Source organism: Stylophora pistillata, chromosome 14 (genome assembly GCF_964205215.1).
Source record: "Stylophora pistillata chromosome 14, jaStyPist1.2, whole genome shotgun sequence".
NCBI lineage: Eukaryota > Metazoa > Cnidaria > Anthozoa > Scleractinia > Pocilloporidae > Stylophora > Stylophora pistillata.
Genome location: NC_142532.1, coordinates 1,821,845 through 1,843,944, shown reverse-complemented (window position 1 = coordinate 1,843,944; position 22,100 = coordinate 1,821,845). Strand labels below are relative to the sequence as shown.

Here is a 22,100-nt window from a genome sequence, read left to right as displayed (position 1 = left end):
CATTTCCATATCGTTGGGGTAAAATTCCCTGATAGGGGATGATATATGGGATCGAAGAAACTTGATTCATTTTCTTTACAAAACAGTTCTTTCCTCGTTAGTTCTAGAATTTTGGTGTTACCTTCAACTTACCTAATTTTGAGGATTTCTTAACATATTTTCCTTTTTCCTTCTTATCCAATTGCTGGGCGTTATACTAATAATTTGATGAGAAAATAACTTTCGATCATTCAGCATCTATCGCAAATTATTGTGATATCACGCTCACACAATTCCAGCTGAGCGTTAAGAGTAGGTCGGTAAATGAGCCTAAATCTTTCACTTTAACTGTTCCCTTAGCGACCTCGCATCCAGAAACGGGTCTCAGGAGGCTTCTCGGGGCTGGGACACCTAGCCTCCTCCCTTAGACTTATGGGTTTAGTTACTTTACTTCTCCGAAACAAAAATCTTCGTACGACAGGATCGCATATATAACAGCTCAACATGAAGAATTTAAAATTCACTTGTCTTGAATTATTTCTCAGCTTATTTAGGCTCGAGTGTAAAAGAGAAAAAGAAAATTAAAATATGCGTTTCCAGAATCAAAGTTTGAACCTCCCTTGATACACCCCTGATATCTAAGAGCTTCATTACTATTCACTAAAGTACCAGGACAGGATCTGGAGGCAGTCAAAGTGAACCCAAACTGAACAAATCCAGTGTTCCAAGTTGGTTTTGTTCTAAGAATACTTCAGATTACTTCACGCTATGGTTTCAAAAGTCATTCTTTTCCCTTACGCCATTCATTGCTGGGCTGACAATATGAGGTTAGTGAAGACTCTCTCCCACGGAATAAATATTTCCTAGAGATTATCTTATTTCAATCTATCAATACCCATCTCCAACAACCCCCCTCCCCTTATAGAAGCCCTGGGAACTAGAAAACCTCGAAGCTTATTAGAGCGTTTATGGAATTGTGACACTGTGCAAACCCCAGCATCAGGTTCCGTTGTTTCCCCGTTTTCAAAGATTGATGTGGATTCTCAATAATCCTACATATTGGAAGGACCATTGTCGTGCGTTATCGATCAATAGTGCCTTATCTTGTAGGTACTCTTGTAGGCACAGACTCACGAATAGAGACCCAATAGAGTTCGGAGAGCCAAACGGATGATAGGTGTTTACAATGTAGCAAAGATCAGAGTCGCTGCTAAAATCCTTTCCAAAGAGTTACTTTTCCCGATCATTTTTCAACGGATTTAATTTCAAGACTTGTTTATGATGAAAAGACAAACACCGTTAGAAATGCGCTGGGCGTGGTAACGAGAGTTCCCAGATTTGGTGACACTTCAACCGTAAACACTTGGATACCACAAACTTGATTTCATACTTTAAACCAATGGTGGACGCGTTGGTCTCGTGGGGATACAAGCGTGAGTTTAGCGTCAGAGCCGCACCGTGTGACTTCCGCTATGGGCCTGGTGAGTAGCACCTAGATTGCACATGTCCAAAACGTGATCTTCTCATAGAAGAACAGGAATACACATGCTCAAAGAGCTTCAGAAAGGAAAGGGGGAACTGACGGCAGCTTGGCTCTGATTATTATTTTTAAATCTCTTTCAGAATCAGCGTCGGAATATTTTTTTTTTATTCTATTTCATTAGCTTCGCCGACAGGTAGGGACACCGCAACAGCTTGCGCCAATTACAGCAGGCCCAGTAAACCCACCCATCCCACCCAGGGGAGGACATCCATCACACTCAAAGGGTACGACTCAGTGGACCACGAAGGAGTACTGGGCGACACAAACGCACTGAATTATATTAAGGGTGTTTTGTTCTAATATCCAAATAATTCTGTTATCTCTAATGGTGCAGCTATCAATAAACAAAACGATTTCAAACGTTTCCTTAAATTGTCAGCCTTTGTCTAAAATGTTGATTCCTTCTTTCTGCATCTGAGAGCCCCTAAACAAGAAAAGTAACCTGCCGTATTTGGGCGGAGCTTCCCTCAAAGCCCATTCCTCGCCCCTCACCCTCCCCCTCCCTTGTCCAATCCCTCCACGAGTGATATGAGGACGAAGCTTGTACCAGAAAACATCAGCCATGGGCCGGTTTTCTCTATTCAGTCTATTCAGCGACATTGATCCTATTGCAAAATAAACTACAAGCAGGATACAGGATTGTCATTGCGTGACGATTGCGTTATTTCGTGACAAATCCGGATAAGGCGTAAGTGATGGTGGCCAGTTGACGTGCACGAAGAGTACAAATATCTGATCAAAACTGATCAATGAGTTCTTGTAACGTGGAGACGCGCGTGAGGAATTCTCTGAACGAGCACTGAAAATCGTAGCAACCAAAGAGACCATAGATCTTTATTCTTAAAATACAAAGAGGTGAACCAATCGAAAGTTGATGGCATCAACGGGGAAGACTTTTTCCTTAGACAGCGCTTTACAGCAGGTCGGAGAATTTGGCCGCCATCAGAAACGAATTTACTTTTCGGTGAGCCTCATCTCGCTTCCTCTTGCTGCTCAGATGCTTATTGTCGTTTTTGTTGGAGGGATTCCGGAATGGAAATGTCCATCTCCCGCCGGCGACATTCTTCACTGCAATTCAACCACTGCACGCTGTTGTGGTGATGATGGCGCAATTTGCCAAGGCGCGCGGTTTTCTTCAGAGTTTACATCCATCGCGACAGAATGGAACTTAGTCTGCTCTCAGCGCTATAAATGTGAGCTAAGCCAGTCGATATTTGTGGCAGGATACATGTTTGGGGTTCTTATTTTTGGTATTTTTTCCGACAAATATGGTCGACGGAAGCCCTGGTTAATTGCGTATATAGTTGGAGGATTTTTAGCCCTCGTGTCAGCCTTTGTCGGCTCTTACGAAGAGTACCTTGTGCTACGATTCGCGATGGGGTTACTGAACGGCGGGGGGGGCCTTCTAACTTATGTATTGTCAACAGAATCGATCGGCCCCTCGTATCGAGGTAAGCGATCGAATGTCTTTTACTGTAAAGTCGTTGTTAGTTATATTATCTTATTACGATCATTATCATTATCGTTTTGTAAAATAAATGACCCCATACCACAAAGACTAAATATAAAGGTTTCTTTGCAACACTCTATGCATAATTAATGTATGGGGTTATCTTGCCTAAATGAATCCCAGCCACAAGTTAAGATAAAGTTAAGATGAGAATATGTAAACACGGTTGTGTTTTGTGCATACGTTAAGACATATTCTACTTCAAAAACACTGGGGCTACTTTTTTCCATGCTAGTGTTAAGAGTTCCTCCTGGCATTTTGTCAGGTTTCTGAATCTTGGTGCAAGTTTCCCTTTACACCAAGTTTGTTAGAGATTTGAAATCCATAGCAGGGATTGTCATGTCTTCTTTGTTCTTCATCTGATTGGTTTACAGGGTGGCCATGGAGTGCCTTTTCTCAACCAAGCACCGAGCTTGAACTGGTCAAAGCTCATCAACTTATTTTTATATGTTCTAGGAACTGCAGGCACATGGCAGCAGGCCCTCTATGCTGTTGGTTATGTCTTTCTGGCAGTAGAAGCCTACTTCATCCGCGATTGGCACACTCTGACAATTATATCAATTCTTCCCTCATTTGTGGTGCTACTGATCTTTAAATCAATTCCTGAATCTCCAAGATGGCTTGCCTCACAAGGAAGAATAAAAGAGGCAGAACATATTCTAAGGAAAATTGGGAAAGAAAATGGCTTTCAGAAGAGTGAAGTAGTACTTCTGAAAACAGATACAGAGGAAAACACGGAATCTTCTCAGTATGGAATGATGGACTTATTTACTCACAAGTCTGTATGTTTCATCACAATTATCATGATGCTTATATGGTGTGTGAACAGTATGGTTTATTATGGACTGGCATTGAATGTGAAAAACCTTGCAGGAAATCTGTATATCAACTTCTCTCTGGCAAGCTTAATTGAACTTCCTTCCTCTTTTGCCACACAAATTTTATTGGCTAAACTTGGTCGTAGAAAAAGCTTATTTTGTCTTCTACTTGGTGCGAGTATTGCATGCTTCTTGTGTACGTTCCTACAACTACAAGGCAGGCAGAATGTTATGGCAATCTCTTTTACAGCTTTAATTGGCCGCTTCTTTATCTCAGCATCATTTGCTGTGCTGTATGTTTACTCCGCTGAACTTTTCCCTACAGTTGTGCGTAACGTAGGTATGGGGATTTCAAGTTTTTCCGCACGATTGGGTGGTATGGTAGCACCATTTATAGTCCTACAAGGGGATCAAAGCACATCTTTCCCAATGTTTGTTTTTGCCTGCACAGCATTGTTTGCTGCAGTGACTGGCTTAAGACTGCATGAAACACAGGGAAAACCAATGCCAGAGACATTTGAAGAGCTTGATGAAAACTATCTGAGAAATCAAAAGACAAACGGAGACCATAAGGGGACTGATAGCTTATTGTTATAAGAACTATGGCAAACACATTTAAATCAATTAACACTTATTATAATTATTGTTTTCCTTCAGGTGTGAAATATAAATGTCTCTGTGCCTTAGATGTGATATATAAATGCTTCTACGAATGTTTAATTGGCATCAGCAAATTTTACTTTATAGTCACTTTTTCTTGAAAGTGCCCACATTTGTTAGAGAAAAGATAGAATGAGCCAACAGGAGGTGAAACTTGAGATTGGAGAAATAACTCCGAGGAAACCTTTCAGCTTGCAGTGAGTCCCTTTCCCATTTATAACTCCCCTATGAATTTAAACAAATATACATGCACAAATAAGCCTCAAATGTGAAATAAGATTGCTGTCTCAGTGTTGTAACTGGGCATTTTGGGAACTTTAGTTAACCACTTGAAAAAATGGAAACAAAGTGTAAATAATTTATGAGGTATTTAAAGGAAAGGGATCAAAATTAGCTTGTTGACTGTTGGTAGATGCTCTTCTTGTACAGTTTAAAGAAGTATTATTCAACAAATATTTTTTCTTTTTTTGAGAAAAATTCAAATCAATTGATGTTTAAAACTGTTGCTGAGTGAGGGACAAGGGATTTTCCATAAAGAAGCAAACCAGACTTCCCCTATAAAGCACCAAAGATATTTTTTTTCTATTAAAATATTTTGAGATGAATTCACCTTCCCCCCATAAAAGAACAAAAACAGATCTCTTTACAAGGGACATAGATATATTTTTGCTTTGTACCTAGGTTTCATTTTTGAACCTAAGCAAACTTTTTGGACAAGAACAAAATTGTTGTGTCAAACCAACAGGTTTTGAAAGCTCGATCTTAAAGGTCTAAATTATTTGTAAACATTGCTGAAAAAAAAAAAAGAGTCCGAAAAAGTAGTTAAGTGGTACTTTTTTTTAACAATAAAAGATCAAATCTGGCTTTTGGCTGTCTTTTACGAATGAATAACACTTCCAAAAATATTTTTATAAATTTGGTTTCACTTGAAACTTAAAATCATTGGGCAAAGATTAACAACAAGCTTGTAACAGTGATTCAGCGTGTATCGCTAAATTCTGAAACAGAAGAACCACACAAACTAACGATAATTTGAAGTTTTATATTTAATCTTCACTGCAGTAACCCGAGTACAACAGTAACAAAATAACCATGCAATTTATCCCATTTAGAAGACCTCTCTTGAATTAAATGCCTTTTAAAGGGTGTAATAAATATTTACCAAACTATAACTTTAAAAAATAACATTCTTGTTGACATGTTAAAAATGAGAATCCAAAAAAATAACCTATAAACTCTTACAAATTTTTATATACTATACCACCCCACCTGACAGTGTATTACAAAAGACAAGGGCCACTCTATTGGAGTTCATTGTAATAGGACCTTCATCACATTTAGAAACTATTTATGAAATTATCATCCATTTGTTCACTAAAGTTGAAGTCCTTTCATGGACAAATATATTTTAAATTGTGTAGTTCTATATAATATTAAAATTAATTTTGGTTTCAACTTTGAACCAGCATGGCTGTGAACTCTAACACAATTTGACATCAAGTGTATATTGCCGAGTTTTAAGTTAACACCAATACATATATCTTAATAACCAAGCGTGAGGGCCGTACTGGGAGAATATCGGCCTGAGGTCTCGACAGTACGGACCATGTACAAAAAGGACAGAGGGCCGATATTCTTCCAGTACGGTCCCGAGCAAGCTTGGTTAATAAGAGATTTATTACATGACTGAAGTTCAAAGGGACACGAGTGCGGTATCATTTGGGACCATTCGGGACAGTGCCCGGTACAATACTGAGAGAATATTGACCGGCAATAGAGCATTTTGATTGGTTGATTTTAGTTATTGGCCCTCTGACTGCCTGAGTCGTGTAATAAATGTAAAAAATGAGTATCTCCCAGTTAAAGAACAACCTGAGTTATATTTCCACATTACATAACATAAGGAAATTACACCTAAATCAAATAACAGATTTCCTTGAATAAGCAGCCAGGCACCTAATTACATTTTGGCAAAAAGGAGGAGAATCTTATTAAATTTGTATCAACTTGTATCAACATTGTAGTTAAAGCTTGAAAATTTATGATTACGGTAAGTGGCATTAAAACATCTTTTCCTTGTATCCCTACCATTTAAGAGAGGGTCAAATAATGAAGTAATGAATTATAAGCATAACAATTATAGTATTAATGAATTTTGAATATATGAAAATCATAAAATTATGTGTAATGTGGTTTCATGAAATGTATGAGAGCATTCCTTGCAGTAATAAACCCCACTTATCTAGTAGGTGGAAAATAAGGCCTGAAAAAAATTTAGGCCTGTATGGATTTGAACCCAAGACCTCTGTGATACCAGTGCAGTGCTCTACCAACTAAGCTAATCATAGTACTAATTATAAAGATAATAAGGATTGATAATATTAATAATAACATCTGATAATTTTACTATTTTAGTATTACTTTATGTATGGACTTTGAACAAAGGAGATTTTACAATTGATCCTGTTACACCCTAACATCATTATGCATATTATTCTATACTGTTCACTGTACAACTGTATGGGTATTAACAAGGAGAATTTGTTTAACAATCAAAGCTTCTTAGTTTGGCCATCATTTCCTAAACATTCCCATAATCTTAATTGATGTTTCAGCTGTATGACTGTAAGGAGAATTCAGATGCTGATCACTCTTAGGATTACAGGGTTAATACTACAACTAAAATGTTTTGTTGTGAATTATGCTTTAATGGCTTTTACTTCTTCTTGTTCTGATCTCTCTAAATCTTCCATTGTTTCTGGCATTGGACGACCTTTTGTTTCTGGAAGCTTTAGACCAATTAACCCGGCCACTAATGACATACAAGCAAATATAAACATTGGTAAAGATCTACTTTGTTCTCCCATTAGAACAACAAATGGACATAAGATCCCACCAATACGGGAAGCCACAGTTGTCATGCCCATCCCAACATTGCGGATGACAGTCGGAAAGAGTTCTGCTGCATAAACATATAATACAGCAAATGATGCTGAGATGCAAAACTTTCCAAACATGGCTGCTACTGACTGTGCACCAGTGTTTACATTTTCTTGTTGCTGCAGTTTCATACATACCCAGCATGAGCTGGCCGCACCCATCATGAAATAGAACAAGGATTTGCGACGACCAGACCAGTTGAGTAGTACGACTGTCAGCAGGTAAGAGGGGATTTCTACCAAGGCAGCTAAGACAAAATTAAAGTACATATTGCCACCAAGGTTTTTCACATTTAAGGACAAGCCATAATAGACATGGCTATTTACAAACCAGCTTATGATCATTACAAGGGTTATAACACAAGTGCCTCTGTTTAAAAACAAGTCAAGGATTCCATAACTTTGTCCCCTTGAGCCACCTTTCGTAGTTCCCTTCCCACGTCGAAGTGTCACACGCTGATTTCCAGAACCATTTTCAACAGAGATCTTCAATAAGATAGCTTCAGCTTCATCATATCGGCCTTGGGTAGCAAGCCATCTGGGAGATTCTGGAATCATATTGATGATAAAAAAACCAAATATTGTAGGAAGGGCTGATGAAATGGTAAGATATCGCCAATCTGGAATTAGATATGCCATTAGCCCTAGTAATGCCACAGATAAAGCAAAAAAAACTTGTAACATGGTTCCAGCAAAACCTGTTGAGAGAGAAAATATGAAAGATTGGCTTTTACCAGTTTATTTCTCAAAACATGGCTTGGAACTAAAAAATAATCTTTCAAATTGCTATAGGTAAATGCAGAGTGCTCAGTAAGAGGAAAATACTCTTGACATCTGAATAAAAAGTAGCTCATGTGATTGAAACTTAGTCAAATAATTCAACTTACTGGCAGGGCTCAATACTAACAGTAGCCCACTAGCCACAGACTAGTAGAAATTCAGTTTTGGCTAGTGGTTTTCAATTTGCACTAGCCAGTTTGGTTAGTAAACAGACTGAAATTGTCATAACATCTAAAAACATCTAAGATGTCACTAGCCACTTGGCTGGTAAGTTGAAAATTTAGTGTTGAGCCCTGCACTGGTAGCAGCCAATAAAATCCTTGATCTCCAATATCTGAGAAAAACCTTATAGTGACTTTCAGTTAGAGCACACATGTGTATACAACTAAATTCTTGGTAGCACAATGAGAAAAATTGAAACATCTCTGAAAAGAAAACATGCCTGCACACACAAAAAAAACCAAGTGCTGAGGTAACAATAGCAGTGCTCTTTGACCTTTTCTACCCTCCCTCCCTCCTTTCCCCACCCTCCGCTCCAATACCCAAGACAAAATGGAGAAAAAAGTAAGAACTCATTGATATTACTTTTGGCCTCATCAATATAACAAGATTAATATGATCACTTGTGTGTTCTACATAAAAAACGTAAAGAGATAATTTAAATAAACTTTCAAAGTCCTTAAACGCTGACATTCCCCTTACTTTTCAGGTTGTCAACCGGAAGTCAATTCCCCACTCTCCCACCCCCCCTCACCTCTAAAAAATTATTTTGATATTAGCTTTTACCTCTGTATGAAGGGCCAATTGATTCTGTTGCCAACACGAAAATAATTAACCCTCCTCCACCAGCAAAAATCCCAACGAGGAACCTTAAAGTCACAAAGACATAATATGATGGCGAAAGTCCGGACAGAAAGGCCAGCACTCCAGTTAAAAAATAGGTAGAAACCCATAGAGGTTTTCGACCATGTTTATCAGCAAGGCCGCCGATAAGGGGTGCTCCTACTAAGGTACCGGCCATGTAAATAGATTGAGTGAGTTCATTCTTGTACGTTTCACCACAAAGGAGGTTCCACTCTGTAGCGATCGATGTGAAGTTCGTGATGAATTCTGCGCGATTGCAAATAGAACCGTCTAGCGAACAGCAACTTTCTAGCGACTTGCAATACTTTAAGTTCGCTTGATCGCCTTTTGGACAGACCCATTTCGGTGTTGCTGCCGTGAACACAAGAACAAGCATTTGAAAGAACATGGGCAAGGCCGAAAGCGATATCAGAAAGAAGCGCTTTCGCTGGTAACGACCAAATTCACCCACTACTGTCAAGGCACCGTCGAAGTCCATATCGTAACTTTTCCGCCGGCTTTTTCTGATGAGTTGGCGCGAAAGGAAGGAGAGAACCTGGGGTGAGATTTCAAACATTACTGTGGGGGGACAGGGAGAGAAAACTAAGGTGACCTAGACGAAAAATAGGTCCTGCAAGCTTTCAACTGTGCGATGGCGTTCAACTGAAGATCGCACTGAATCCAAAGCGATACCCTGCGGGATACCCCATCGCACTGACTCAGGAAGAAAATTTTTCGATCACAAAGCATTCTCCCTTGTCGAAAAAAGAAACAAAAACTACGTTTTGTTGGGAACTTTACAATACGTTAATTAGTATTAATTTGTTAATAAGTGATATCGTTTGTGTTGTTCGTCCATATGTGACATGTGGCCTTGTTCCATGTGCCAGTTATGCAACTTGTTTTTTGGTGTCCTTTTATTCGAATAAGTGGGAGCTACGAGCATTGTAATAGAATCGTAAGTTCAAATGAATAAACCGTAGGAAGCGTGGTACAGCTTTTTCACATTTTCGACTCAGAAAAAGAAAAAAATTTCCCTTCTTTATTGCGTTCCTTCGACAAACTGAAGTTCTCAGTATATGAAAATAGCGTACGATAGACAAATGGATTACTTTATTTTCAGTTCTTCATTTGATGGAATAATGTTTGGTAAAAATTGAGGTCAAGCTAAAAAGATTAAAAAAGATAAAAAATGGAACAAAATCGTAGTTGTAATTGGCAGCGAAAACATCCTTTGAAAAACACTTTTTATCCTAAGGGCGGCGAAAAAGCGCAATAAGAAACCCCACCGTTTCACAGGCAGGAAAATTCCGAAAAAGACCAAGCTTTCTCTCTTTTTGACCAATAAAATTAAACCTACGTCATACATTTTCCGCACCGTTGTGAGAGCCAATGATAACTTTGGTTTTGACGGACCGACAGCGAAAATATTTTTCACTCTAAGTTCGGCAGTGAATGCAGAACCGGGAAAATTACAAAGCAGTTTGATTGAAACTTTGCTAATTTGAATCGTTGGCCTTCATCAAGTTTTTCAATGAGAGTTTTCATCGACGAAATCATAGCAGTCGGTATATTCTTCTTGTATCTTCTTCCGGCAAAGAGGTATTTGAACTTGAACTTGAACTTTATTTTTATTTAGACACGGTAAATCTATCAGATAAAATAATAATATTATTACAATCTATTATTACAGTTACAATCTATTTTAATCTATATAAACATGATCTAAAATTTAAAAGTAAAATAGAAAAAAATAAAGAAATTCTGCTTTACATAGATGCCGTGTGTGTTTTGTCGATTCAGAGGAAGAAATTGCGACAACCATTTCGGAAGGATTGAAGTGATTTTGCTTGCCGCAATTCAGGGGACAAGCTATTCCATATAACCGCACCGTTATAGCTAAAGCTATTTTTCAGGAAATTGGTGCGAGGCAATGGAACAGCTAGTTTGTTTTCAGAGTTCCTTAGATTATATGGAGGATCATATTTAGTGAAAAGAGAACCAAGATAGTCGGGCGCAAGACCATGTATAGATTTATAGACCATGGTGGCTACTTGTATTTGTCGCTGAGTATCTAACCGTCTCCAGTTAAGTTGCACAAAAAGAGGATCAGCGCTTGTGTCATAACTGGAGAAGGTCAGAATACGGGCAGCCCGGTTTTGCAACTTTTGGAGCTTATTCGAAAGACCCTTGTTACAATGCCCCCAGACCTCGCTGCAGTAATTAAAGTACGGTTGAACTAAGACATTGAAAACGGACTCAAGCGTGGTTCGATTAACAAAAGGCCTACAACGTTTAATTGCTCCAATGCCCGATGCGATTTTCTTGGCTATTTTTTCAATGTGCATATTCCATGAAAGGTTTTCGTCAATATGTACACCCAGAGATTTGACTGAGCTAACTTGTTTAATTATGTCACCACCTATGATTAGTTTAGGGGAAGTATCGTAGGTACCTATCCTTTGCCGCGATCCAATTAACATGAATTCAGTTTTAGATGAATTTAGAGTCAATTTGTTTGCAGTGAGCCATGTGTTAACATTGGATAGGTCGTGATTCATAACATCATTGATCATTTCTATGTTGTTACTGGCAAAGGTCAGGTGAGTATCGTCGGCATACATACGTGCAACTGAATTAGACAGGCAATTAGGAAGATCATTTATGTATAGAACAAAAAGCAAAGGTCCTAGAATTGTTCCTTGCGGAATTCCACAAGTGAGAAGTTGACTAATTGAGAGCGAACCATTTACAAAACATTGTTGATGGCGATTATCTAGGTATGAGCTAAACCATTCATAAGCGATACCGCGGATACCATATTCAAATAATTTAGACATAAGAATTGTAAGGTCAACGGTATCAAAAGCCTTTTTTAGGTCGAGAAAAACAACTGCATTTATACTGCCTTTTAGGTACAATGTCTGTGGGCAACCAAAGCAAAATATCACAATTGCGGCGCTTGCTCCCACGACAGGAGAATGGGATGTCGGTCGAACCACAGCCGCCGCGATGCCTACCTCTAGAGATGAACTTCTGGGCGCAGCAGAAGAGAGGAGTCGATGCTTTCATTGGTGGTGGATGTAACCGAGTGCGTGAATACATCAGCTTGCTAGCTGGAAAATCGAAGCTGCCTGTCATATCATGGGGCTGTATGTCTGCTCATTTATCCAATAGAAACACTTTCCCAACATTTGTTCGGACTGTAGGTACGTTCAATAAGTTACTGTTTATTTGATAATTTGAATATATCAACCAAGTTGAAATGGTGAATTGGTCACCGTTATGATTATAAAAGCTAACGTTTCGAGCGTTAGCCCTTCGTCGGAGCGAATAGGGGAATTGTTGGTTGTGTGTGCTTTTCAAGGCAGAAAAAGGAGCTACGTGATTGGTGGGAACATGGCAACGAGAAAAACACGAATAAACTAGTTGAATGAAATGCGTTCGTTGATACCTGTGGGATTTCGACTGCCAGTTTGAAAGATGAGCTTTTGTTCAAGAGTTTTCTGGCTTTCCGTGCTACCTAAGTGTAAGGAAAGATCGCAGATTGTCATGCGTGGCTTATAATGGTTAGATAGAGCCGTTTAATGTGGACTTTCCAGATAACAGAACAGTGAGTAACAGTCAGGCAACTTTCTCATTTCCATCTCTTCATTACCGTCTCCCGGTTAGCTCAATGGATAGAGCGCTGGACTGTTCTGCGGGAGGTCGAGGGTTCAAGCTCTGGCCGGACCAACACTCAAGGTCTTAAAATAATTGAGAAGGATATGCTGCCTTTCTATAACATCAAGAAATGGTTAATATTCAAGTCTTCTCGGATGGGGACGAATAAATGGAGGTCCCGTCTCCTGCAGGGTTGGGGGTAGGAGACGTTAATTTCCCACGCACAAGATTACTGTGTGATGGATGTCCTCCCCTGGGGTAGGTTGGCGGGTTTGTTGGAGCTTAAACCTCGTAGGGGACCTATGTCCTATTGTTTTTGCTCCAGTACTTTGTACAAATACAATACATTATGTAATGGGATAGCTAGCCACTATATCTGATAGGGGTGCTAGATGTGCATCTTGGGAAGAAAATTTTGAATTGGCACCACATAAAGCATAAAAACCCTGAACTGCCCGCTTTATAGTTATCTCGATATTTTGTTTTAAATATGACCGGAACTGTGACCATATTTGTGATGCAAGCCAGTCACATTTCAAAATAATTAAACTGACAGTAGTCACCAGAATATTTGTTCCTTCAGAACTAGGCCTCCCTCTGCCCTCAGAGAGCACACCAATGGAGGTCAGACAATAAGATAGAAATTCTTCTCATCAAAAGCAACTCTCCCACTTTTGTACAGTAGCGAGAGTTAGTCGGTTCAGTGATCAGTCAAAACGCTGTGAGACAGATGCTCCTTCCCGACAGGAGAAGAACCAGCTTCTTGGTGGTCTACCAAGCATGTGTAAATGATCACGCGCATGCGCGAGCTATATCGCGACATTGCCAACTCATATCCTTTCTCCCCATATGCATTCTCGCATTCGGTTCAGTTGCGATAGCTTTACTGGTGTCGAAAATATCCTTGCTTTGAACGCATTTCTTTCCGGAATATCTAAAGGATTTTGATATTAGAATTTGTTTTGGGTTCTCAACTTTCCAGAACTGATAAAAAGCATAGTAACAATGACTAATAATCAGTCTGAAGATACACAACAATTTTCCTGAAAATCACCACAATAAACCTTTAATTTTCTTTCCATTTTAGATTGTGGCATTTTTGATTGACTGGTACATTGTCTTGGACAATATCCTCAGAAACTACGATGTTTTCAAGGTGAGTAACGCAGACGTTTGAGAGCCGAGAGCCTTGATCATCTGAATCTTCCTCAGAGGAGTGCGATGGCATTAGAGTAATCGTCGTTTATTTCCTTAAAGGATCTGTCTTCTCCCTTAGAAAAAAAAATTCAATTTTGATTTCCAAATTGTTCGTGTGTAGCGTGAAAGAGGAACTTTACGGAGTCAAGTTGGCAGAGTCGAGACTTCTCTTTTCCGAAAGAAGAAATACTGCTACTCTCTTTTTCTATTTTACCCTTTTCGCAGTTGGAAACAATTGGTGATTGTTTGTTGGTGGTGTCAGGGCTACCAGTCAGGAATGGTAACCGCCATGCAGGAGAGATTGTAGACATGGCGTTTGACATTCTGAGTCTTATGACTCACTTCAAGATTCGGCACAGGCCTCGGATGGAGCTGCAGCTCAGGATTGGTCTGCACAGCGTTAATCATGTGATCCGTTCCCAATCTCTGCTCTGTGTCATTGTGGTTAACTGTCAGTTATTTACTCGACGAAACTGCTGACGCAGAGTCAAAAAAATGCAAGATTCAGCGTTGATTCGTTCCTCCCTCTGTACCCAGACTGATTAGCCTTCTGATCAGGCGTCTGTTGAATAGAAGTAGACTTCAGTATCTTTATTTATCAATCGTTTTCTGTTGTTACCAGGCTCCTGTGTAGCGGGTGAGGTCGGAATCCATATGCCACGTTTCTGTTTGTTCGGTGACACAGTGAACGTGGCATCAAGGGTGGAGACCACTGGTCAAGGTAAGGGGCTTGAGTTGCTAGACACAAGTAACTCTATTATCCCCTTAGATACAATCTAACTCTTTTAACAGATTCTGAGACTGAACTGTAATCGGTACTACAATCTTAAGATACCGACAACAGTAACTTTGTTCCCAAGGAAAGGACCAATCATTTAGATTAATTAATCAAAAATTTTGATTTTATCATTGCTATCAAAGTTGCTCAGGAGTCATTGCTTATTGTTTCATTTCTCTTGCATTACACTAAAACAGAAGTTAGTTGCTGTGGAACCCTCATCTGTGGGGTGATAAATTAATCAGCGAGTCATAGCGAGGCTATAACTGGAATAAAAGTCACACTGTTAGAAAGCAGACACTGACAAAAATTGACATCACTAGGAAGGCTTGAGGATTCCTAAACTCCCCTTCAGGGCTTGACACTAACTTTTCAACTTACTAGCCAAGTGGCTAGTGACATCTTAGATGTTGTGACAATTTCAGTTTGTTTACAAGCCAAACTGGCTAGTGTAAGGCAAAAACCACAAGCCGAAACTGAATTTCTACTGGTCTGTGGCTAGTTGGCTATGGCTAATGTCGAGCCCTGCCCTTTATTTCAGTTCTCTTCTCTCAAGACTCTTTCATTTTTCAATTATTTTACTCTTCTTCCATTCACCAAAATATTACAATTTTCAATCATTCAGAGCACACATGGGCCATACCCCCTGCCACCCCTCCCCCCACTTTTAAAAGTTAACCCTGTCAGAAGCTTAATGCTATGTTGGATCAACTCTCTGAAAGAGAAATAACTTTTGGATTGTTAAATTAAAGCCTGACAAGGTTTTGTTCTAAAAAAACCATCTTGATTTAGTAACACGTTACATTTTTGTATGGAGGACAGCTTTCACTGCACCACAAAACTCTTGATCTACTGAGATTTTAAAATCTGATCAATATTGATACTTAGGCAACTGCATACCAAACTCTCCTCTAATCCAATCACAGTCAGATGAGAAGTTAGGGTAAATGTTGGGTTAGGGGAGAGGGGTCAGTACACAGATGTTCAGCTGCTGACATTTGACTCATATTTTCTTATCTAAAATGACCTTTACTGTTAAAGTTTACTGGAGAACAGGTCAGTTCTCTGTGAGTCACACTGCGATAAGAATTGCTGTATCTCTGTAGCAGTTTGCTCAGGATTATCTATATGAAAGTGATGACCACCTTTAACCATTTTTCGCTTGTGAAATTTGGCATTTTGACAATATAGAATCGATCTTTCTCTTATTTCTTTTTCTACCTTACTAGTTGTGCCTTCTAAGATCAACAGCGCAGATTTGATCCTATTCAAAATTAACTTGATAGAGAACTCAGGCGGGTAAAATGGACGAGAAAGCCCTTTCACGACTGGATCATGAGAAAAGACGACACCCTCGTTCGTGACTTTGGTTCCCCTCCGGGTTATCAACAACGCGGCTTCCATGGACAAAGTGAAAAAACTATCAACGCGTTCTTCTCGTCTTGAAGCTGCTTTCTCGACACTTTCGTAAACACGAAGGTTTGCTGGTTTAATGTTCGCCATTCTGGTGGCGTAAGAAGCTAGCACCTCAGCAGGGCGATTTCCAAACCGAGGATGCGGTCCACCACAATCGATCAAAATAAGGTTCTCTACCTCATCAGGAAAGCATCCAGCAAAAAGCATTGCCACAAAGCCTCCCATGCTGTGGCCTATAATCGAGAATCGTTTCCATCCTAGCTGAAAAACGACCTTCTTTACATCAGCAACGTATTCTAAATTGTTATATCCCATCCCTGGAGGACGGTGGGAAGACTTTCCATGTCCAGGGAAGTCTATCGCGATAAAGCGAATGTTCTTGTGAAGCAACGGAAGAAGCTTTTCAAACGTGTTGGCGTTGTCTAGCCATCCGTGAAGGCCAAGAAAAGGCTTACCATCCTCTGGACCCCATGTTTTGGCTGCAATAACACCCCAAGGAACAGTAAATGAAGTTTCATGGTAGAATTGCCGGGTGAATTCCTCCGCCATATTGCATAATCTACTAGCTCCAGTCTTTACGTCGTTTTGGCGCAAACGAGGCTCACGAGTCACGTGAGACAACTTGCCATTGGCCATCATAGCGAAAATTCAGAAAAATCAAAGATGGTCAGAATTTGTGGCCCCAAACTAGCAAATTGTTGCTTTTTAATAAGCATATGGGGTGTTATAATGTTGGTGAGTCATTTATGCAAAGATGTTATTTGTATATTTTTGTATTCGTTTTAAAGCAGGGATAGTTGACGATGTAAAGAGTTATATCTTTGAAATTGATGGTTTGGATTTTATCTCGTTTGTTTTCAGCTGCTGTTAGGAGTATTTTTCAGCACAAGAAGTGTAGCACTCATAGAAGATATTCCCGGTAAAATGACAGAATCAGAAGGTTATAAGTCATCGGCAAAGTTAGTAATAATCATTAAATGTGTTACGAAGGGATTTGATCTTGATAAGCATGAAATTATGTATAAACAGGCTTATCAAATAATACAATGACACGTTTACCGAGAGAGAATTTAAGATGCTTGATTAATGTATCCTACTGATCTCAAGGGAATCTTAGAGAACTAGTCAGAGTTCCAGTTATTTCAGGTGTAGCTACCTGTAAGTGGATGTACAATAATGATTATAATATATGCAGGTTAAAAAAATTCATTACACAATGAATTGTACCAATTAAATCAGAAGCATATGACCTTGGGCGAGGTCATATGCTATAATATAATACCACATAACTGTGTAAAGGGCCTTTACTGCACCAGAACACCTTTGAATTTATGTAATGTTCAATTTCACTTGTGATACAAATTTAGTTTCAATTATTTTATGTGCATCAAGGCACAAATGTGCATGTATCTTTGTAAACTCCTAAAGGGGAATCCAAGGGAATTTGATCGAGATTATTTAGAGTGAACACCATGTGAGGCTGTAAGAGCCATGTCTTTCAGATCCAGTGCATCACTTGGACCTGACTCTCTTTCTACATGTTACCCCAGGGGTAAAAACTGACTTGTGGTTGGTGACAAGGGGTAGAAACTTGACTCAAAGTTTCATGAGAATTGCAAATCCCCTTCGGTATAGAATTTACCAGAAATTACTTTGGGTTTAGATATTACCATTTCTACCCCAGGGGTAGAAATCTGACTTGCAGTCAGTTACAAGGGGTGGGGAACTTGACTCTGAGTTTCATGGGAATTGCATCCTCTTGGGTGAACTTTTTCCCTGTTCCATAACACTGATCTGTTCATAATGTTAATCACACATTACTCTACCTGAATTTGAAAGCAAATAAAATTTAAGTCAAGGATACAATTGAGCTGCACTGTTTTGGAAGCTCTCTACCAATTTGCTGAATGTACTTTTCGGACATAAATTTGTGACTTTTACACCAACTTTAAGATTTATCTTAATGGTAAAAATTAAAAATTAAAACTTAATTTTCTCTTAGATGCATCATCAAATGTTGTTAGGCTTGATTAAGCTTTTCCTATTGACCATAAGATGATGTTATCCCACAGAAATTGTTACATAGCTGCTGGAATTTATGCTGTTACAATGGTTGTTGCAGCACATCAGAAATGGGTGAATAGTCGGACAGGGGATACACAAAAGCTGTAAGTAAAAATCTTTAGTTGCCTCCTCAGAATGTCTAATCCTTCGTGTGATAAAAACATGTGCATGTCAATATTATTTTGTATGGTTCTAAGTTAACACTGGACATGTAATTTTCTCTGCAAACTTGATGTTTCCCCAGGAAAAAAAAATGTGCCAAAAAGTTTAGAAAATCTGCAAAGCAAATTACACAACTACACTAAATAAGGGAATACAAGTATAAAGAAATTTTGGACCGTGGCAAAACCAGTTTTGTTAGTATAGGTGTAAATTTAGGCTCACCTTTGCTATTTTTCATACTGTTTTACTGTTCATTTAGTTAGAAATAACTGGGTAATATCCAGGTTGAAAGAGCATAAAAACTTTTGAGTGTTACACTTTTTGTGATAAAATAATTTTCTTATACCTCTCTAGGATGCATACTTGAACAAGCCTGTTCCAAAGCTGTTATTTCCTCAATAATCAAACTAATTATTTAACATTTTCTTTTTTCTAAGCAAATACTGCTTCAGTAAGAAAACTCAATCTGTTCAATCTTATTTCAATATTCACTAATTTCAAGACAGTTTGAACACAAACTAAGATAGTTAATAATCAACATTACATGACTCGGGCAGTCAGAGGGCCAATAACTAAAATCAACCAATCAAAATGCTCTATTGCTGGTCAATATTCTCTCAGTATTGGACCAGGCACTGTCCCGAATGGTCCTGAATGATACCGCACTTGTGTCCCTTTGAACTTCAGTCGTATAATAAATCTCTTATTAACCAAGCTTGCTCGGGACGGTACTGGAAGAATATCGGCCCTCTGTCTTTTTTGTACAGACCTCGCTGTGCTCGGTCCGTACTGTCGAGACCTCAGGCCGATATTCCCCCAGTATGGCCCTCGCGCTTGGTTAATAAGATATATCTATTGGTGTTAACTTAAAACTCGGCAATATACACTTGATGTCAAATTGTGTTAGAGTTCAACTTTAGTGAACAAATGGATGATAATTTCATAAATAGTTTCTAAATGTGATGAAGGTCCTATTACAATGAACTCCAATAGAGTGGCCCTTGTCTTTTGTAATACACTGTCAGGTAGGGTGGTATAGTATATAACAATTTGTAAGAGTTTATAGGTTATTTTTTTGGATTTTCATTTTTATCATGTCAACAAGAATGTTATTTTTAAAGTTATGGTTTGCTAAATATTTATTACACCCTTTAAAAGGCATTTAATTCTGAGAGGTCTTCTAAATGGGATAAATTGCATGGTTATTTTGTTACTGTTGTACTCAGGTTACTGCAGTGAAGATTAAATATAAAATTTCAAATTATTGTTAGTTTGTGTGGTTCTTCTGTTTCAAAATTTAGCAATACACGCTGAATCACTGTTACAAGCTTGTTGTTAATCTTTGCCCAATGATTTTAAGTTTCAAGTGAAACCAAATTTATAAAAATATTTTTGGAAGTGTTATTCATTCGTAAAAGACAGCCAAAAGCCAGATTTGATCTTTTATTGTTAAAAAAAAGTACCACTTAACTACTTTTTCAGACTCTTTTTTTTTTTCAGCAATGTTTACAAATAATTTAGACCTTTAAGATCGAGCTTTCAAAACCTGTTGGTTTGACACAACAATTTTGTTCTTGTCCAAAAAGTTTGCTTAGGTTCAAAAATGAAACCTAGGTACAAAGCAAAAATATATCTATGTCCCTTGTAAAGAGATCTGTTTTTGTTATCTTTTATGGGGGAAGGTGAATTCATCTCAAAATATTTTAATAGAAAAAAAATATCTTTGGTGCTTTATAGGGGAAGTCTGGTTTGCTTCTTTATGGAAAATCCTTTGTCCCTAACTCAGCAACAGTTTTAAACATCAATTGATTTGAATTTTTCTCAAAAAAAGAAAAAATATTTGTTGAATAATACTTCTTTAAACTGTACAAGAGGAGCATCTACCAACAGTTAACAAGCTAATTTTGATCCCTTTCCTTTATATACCTCATAAATTATTTACACTTTGTTTCCATTTTTTCATCCAATCACAATGGTTTCTCTACTACCTGCAACTACTTTTTCATTGGCTTTCAAAGTTTAAGCAGGTAATCCTTTGAATATGACTTGTTACAAATATTTTTGATTTTTTCTTCAACTGTTTGAAATGATAACTTTTCTTTGGTTTCAAGCTTGTTGTAGTACATGTATCTGCAAACTCCAAGTGATGAACTTCTCCAAAACCAATTTATGATGGCTTAAAGAATATAGCTTTGCTTTGTAAAAATAAATGATTCATACTTGCATAGTACAATTGCATCTGAAGAACTGAAACTTTGGTGGAAATGTTTATCTTCTCTCTTAAAAATTTTTAGAAAGACTGGTCAAGTTTTCTTGTTTTAATTTATATCTTTGCTTTTCACCTTTTGTGCTTTTCAAAAGATAATGTAGACAGTTCAAGTAATAATTTATTAACTTCATCTATCAGCCACCTGTTTGTCGGCTGGTCCAAGATAGTTTTTTTTTTTTTTTTTTGTGCGTGTGTGTGTTAAAGAGAGAGAGATAACTTGCCAGTTTCATAAACTCATCAACGATATGGATAATTTTTATTGGATTGTATTTGAAAATTTTACCTTCTGAATATTGCACAAACAGGTTGTATTAGTGACTTTGAAAGTTTGTTGAAAATAAGTTAATCATAAGAAAAAAAATTTGGCAGAGAAAAATGAAATGTTGAGGAAGTAATGGGGAAAAAACACGAAATAATCTCCTTGATACATCATCTCTTAATTTTCAATGAGGATAGTTGCTTGCTGGTAATATTACATTAACTTCCTCCTTTTACACTGAACGTTGTATCTGTTGTATTATTTACAAAAATTGGCATGTCACAGTATTATTTTAGCAAAATTTATACTCGTATTATTAGCAGAAGAATTTTCTGCAAGGACCTACAGTGTTAACTGTATTTTGCAGTAATGAAGAGCCAACTTGTGTACAACAATAATTATTTCCTAGATACTTTAAGGTTGAAATAATACACTGTTTGAATGTGTAGTCAATGTGGTTTTTTTTTTTCCTTTGAATTCTCTCTCCAACCTCCAAAATGAAATACCTATGAGTGAGTCACTATGTTTCTTTATTCAAACTTTGATTTTGTCTTAATTAACACTACTTTAACCTTGCAGGGTTGTGACCTAAAGTAAAGATTTTCACGGAAGTTAATGTCAAGAGAACTTTAGATTTAATGGCACTAGTAATAGCTTTGTCTGATTTGGGAGCTATAAATCCAAAGATTATTGTATAATCAATTATAATATAGCTAAATATATAAGTAAGTAATTATTTAATTTCTTTGTACAACTATCAATAGCATGGGTAGAAGAAAAGTCACTAGAACTACGGACAACATCTCTTACTATTCCTTGTAAAGATGATTTTGGAGATGCTGATATTTACCGATAACCATTATGCAGAGCCAGCCTAATTTGTAGTTAAAATTTCTTTATAGACTAACTTTGACTTTTTTTAGTAAATTGTCTTAATTTTTTTTTAAGGGTGATATGGGTTTTAATTTTAATTTGGGTTTTTGCTTTTTTGTTTTGCAGTTATGTTCAAGCGTAGCTGTGATGCATGTGTTCTAATATTGCTTTTGATTAACCCTTAAGAATAACTGATTTTTTTTTTTGAGATGCAATATATACAAGGTCAGAAGCAGTGATGGATATGATATATAGTGTGTTCATATTGTGAAGCAAATAGGGTCAGTACTAAGGGTAGTTTTTACTTTTGATAAACGCAACAAGGTCGAAGGCAAGAGATACCTTTC

General features: G+C 37.9%; 4 protein-coding genes across 7 annotated transcripts; 2 read left to right on the top strand and 2 right to left on the bottom strand.

Annotated features, from left to right (window-relative positions):
• The first annotated feature begins 2,034 nt into the window (after positions 1-2,034).
• LOC111335850 (solute carrier family 22 member 15-like) lies at positions 2,035-5,373 on the top strand. Of its 2 annotated transcripts, none has more exons than XM_022941852.2 (2): positions 2,035-2,973; positions 3,489-5,373. In XM_022941852.2, the coding sequence occupies exons 1-2, from the start codon at positions 2,397-2,399 to the stop codon at positions 4,445-4,447; spliced, it is 1,536 nt and encodes a 511-aa protein (XP_022797587.1). In that variant the 5' UTR covers positions 2,035-2,396; the 3' UTR covers positions 4,448-5,373. The 2 variants fall into 2 exon arrangements, with proteins under 2 accessions (XP_022797587.1, XP_088601540.1); XM_088745414.1 differs by having other exon boundaries at positions 2,801-2,973; positions 3,407-5,373.
• Positions 5,374-5,538: 165 nt separating this feature from the next.
• Positions 5,539-9,604, bottom strand: LOC111335831 (solute carrier family 22 member 15-like). Its single transcript, XM_022941830.2, has 2 exons — positions 9,016-9,604; positions 5,539-8,147 (listed from the first exon to the last, which is right to left on the bottom strand). Exons 1-2 carry the CDS (start codon positions 9,569-9,571, stop codon positions 7,210-7,212), a joined length of 1,494 nt encoding a protein of 497 aa, XP_022797565.1. The 5' UTR covers positions 9,572-9,604; the 3' UTR covers positions 5,539-7,209.
• Positions 9,605-15,600: 5,996 nt separating this feature from the next.
• On the bottom strand, positions 15,601-16,700 carry LOC111335848 (serine hydrolase-like protein). Its single transcript, XM_022941850.2, has one exon. The coding sequence runs from the start codon at positions 16,673-16,675 to the stop codon at positions 15,746-15,748; it is 930 nt and encodes a 309-aa protein (XP_022797585.2). The 5' UTR covers positions 16,676-16,700; the 3' UTR covers positions 15,601-15,745.
• Positions 16,701-16,707: 7 nt separating this feature from the next.
• LOC111335821 (ribonuclease kappa-B) lies at positions 16,708-22,030 on the top strand. 3 transcript variants are annotated; one of them, XM_022941819.2, is made up of 4 exons: positions 16,708-16,861; positions 16,988-17,085; positions 18,199-18,294; positions 21,880-22,030. In XM_022941819.2, the coding sequence occupies exons 1-4, from the start codon at positions 16,790-16,792 to the stop codon at positions 21,893-21,895; spliced, it is 282 nt and encodes a 93-aa protein (XP_022797554.1). In that variant the 5' UTR covers positions 16,708-16,789; the 3' UTR covers positions 21,896-22,030. The 3 variants fall into 3 exon arrangements, with proteins under 3 accessions (XP_022797554.1, XP_022797555.1, XP_022797556.1); XM_022941820.2 differs by lacking the exon at positions 21,880-22,030 and adding an exon at positions 21,460-21,614; XM_022941821.2 differs by lacking the exon at positions 21,880-22,030 and adding an exon at positions 18,707-18,861.
• The last annotated feature ends 70 nt before the right edge of the window (positions 22,031-22,100 follow it).

Bases quoted from the DNA above. Each gene is read 5' to 3' on its own strand.
- LOC111335850 (XM_022941852.2), top strand. From the start codon at position 2,397: ATGGCATCAACGGGGAAGACTTTTTCCTTAGACAGCGCTTTACAGCAG. The intron at 2,974-3,488 runs GTAAGCGATCGA...TATATGTTCTAG, and splicing joins GATCGGCCCCTCGTATCGAG to GAACTGCAGGCACATGGCAG.
- LOC111335831 (XM_022941830.2), bottom strand. From the start codon at position 9,571: ATGGACTTCGACGGTGCCTTGACAGTAGTGGGTGAATTTGGTCGTTAC. The intron at 8,148-9,015 runs GTAAAAGCTAAT...CTCTCTCAACAG, and splicing joins AATTGGCCCTTCATACAGAG to GTTTTGCTGGAACCATGTTA.
- LOC111335848 (XM_022941850.2), bottom strand. From the start codon at position 16,675: ATGGCGGAGGAATTCACCCGGCAATTCTACCATGAAACTTCATTTACT.
- LOC111335821 (XM_022941819.2), top strand. From the start codon at position 16,790: ATGGTCAGAATTTGTGGCCCCAAACTAGCAAATTGTTGCTTTTTAATA. The intron at 16,862-16,987 runs GTGAGTCATTTA...GTTTGTTTTCAG, and splicing joins TATGGGGTGTTATAATGTTG to CTGCTGTTAGGAGTATTTTT. The intron at 17,086-18,198 runs GTTAGTAATAAT...GTTATCCCACAG, and splicing joins GGTTATAAGTCATCGGCAAA to AAATTGTTACATAGCTGCTG.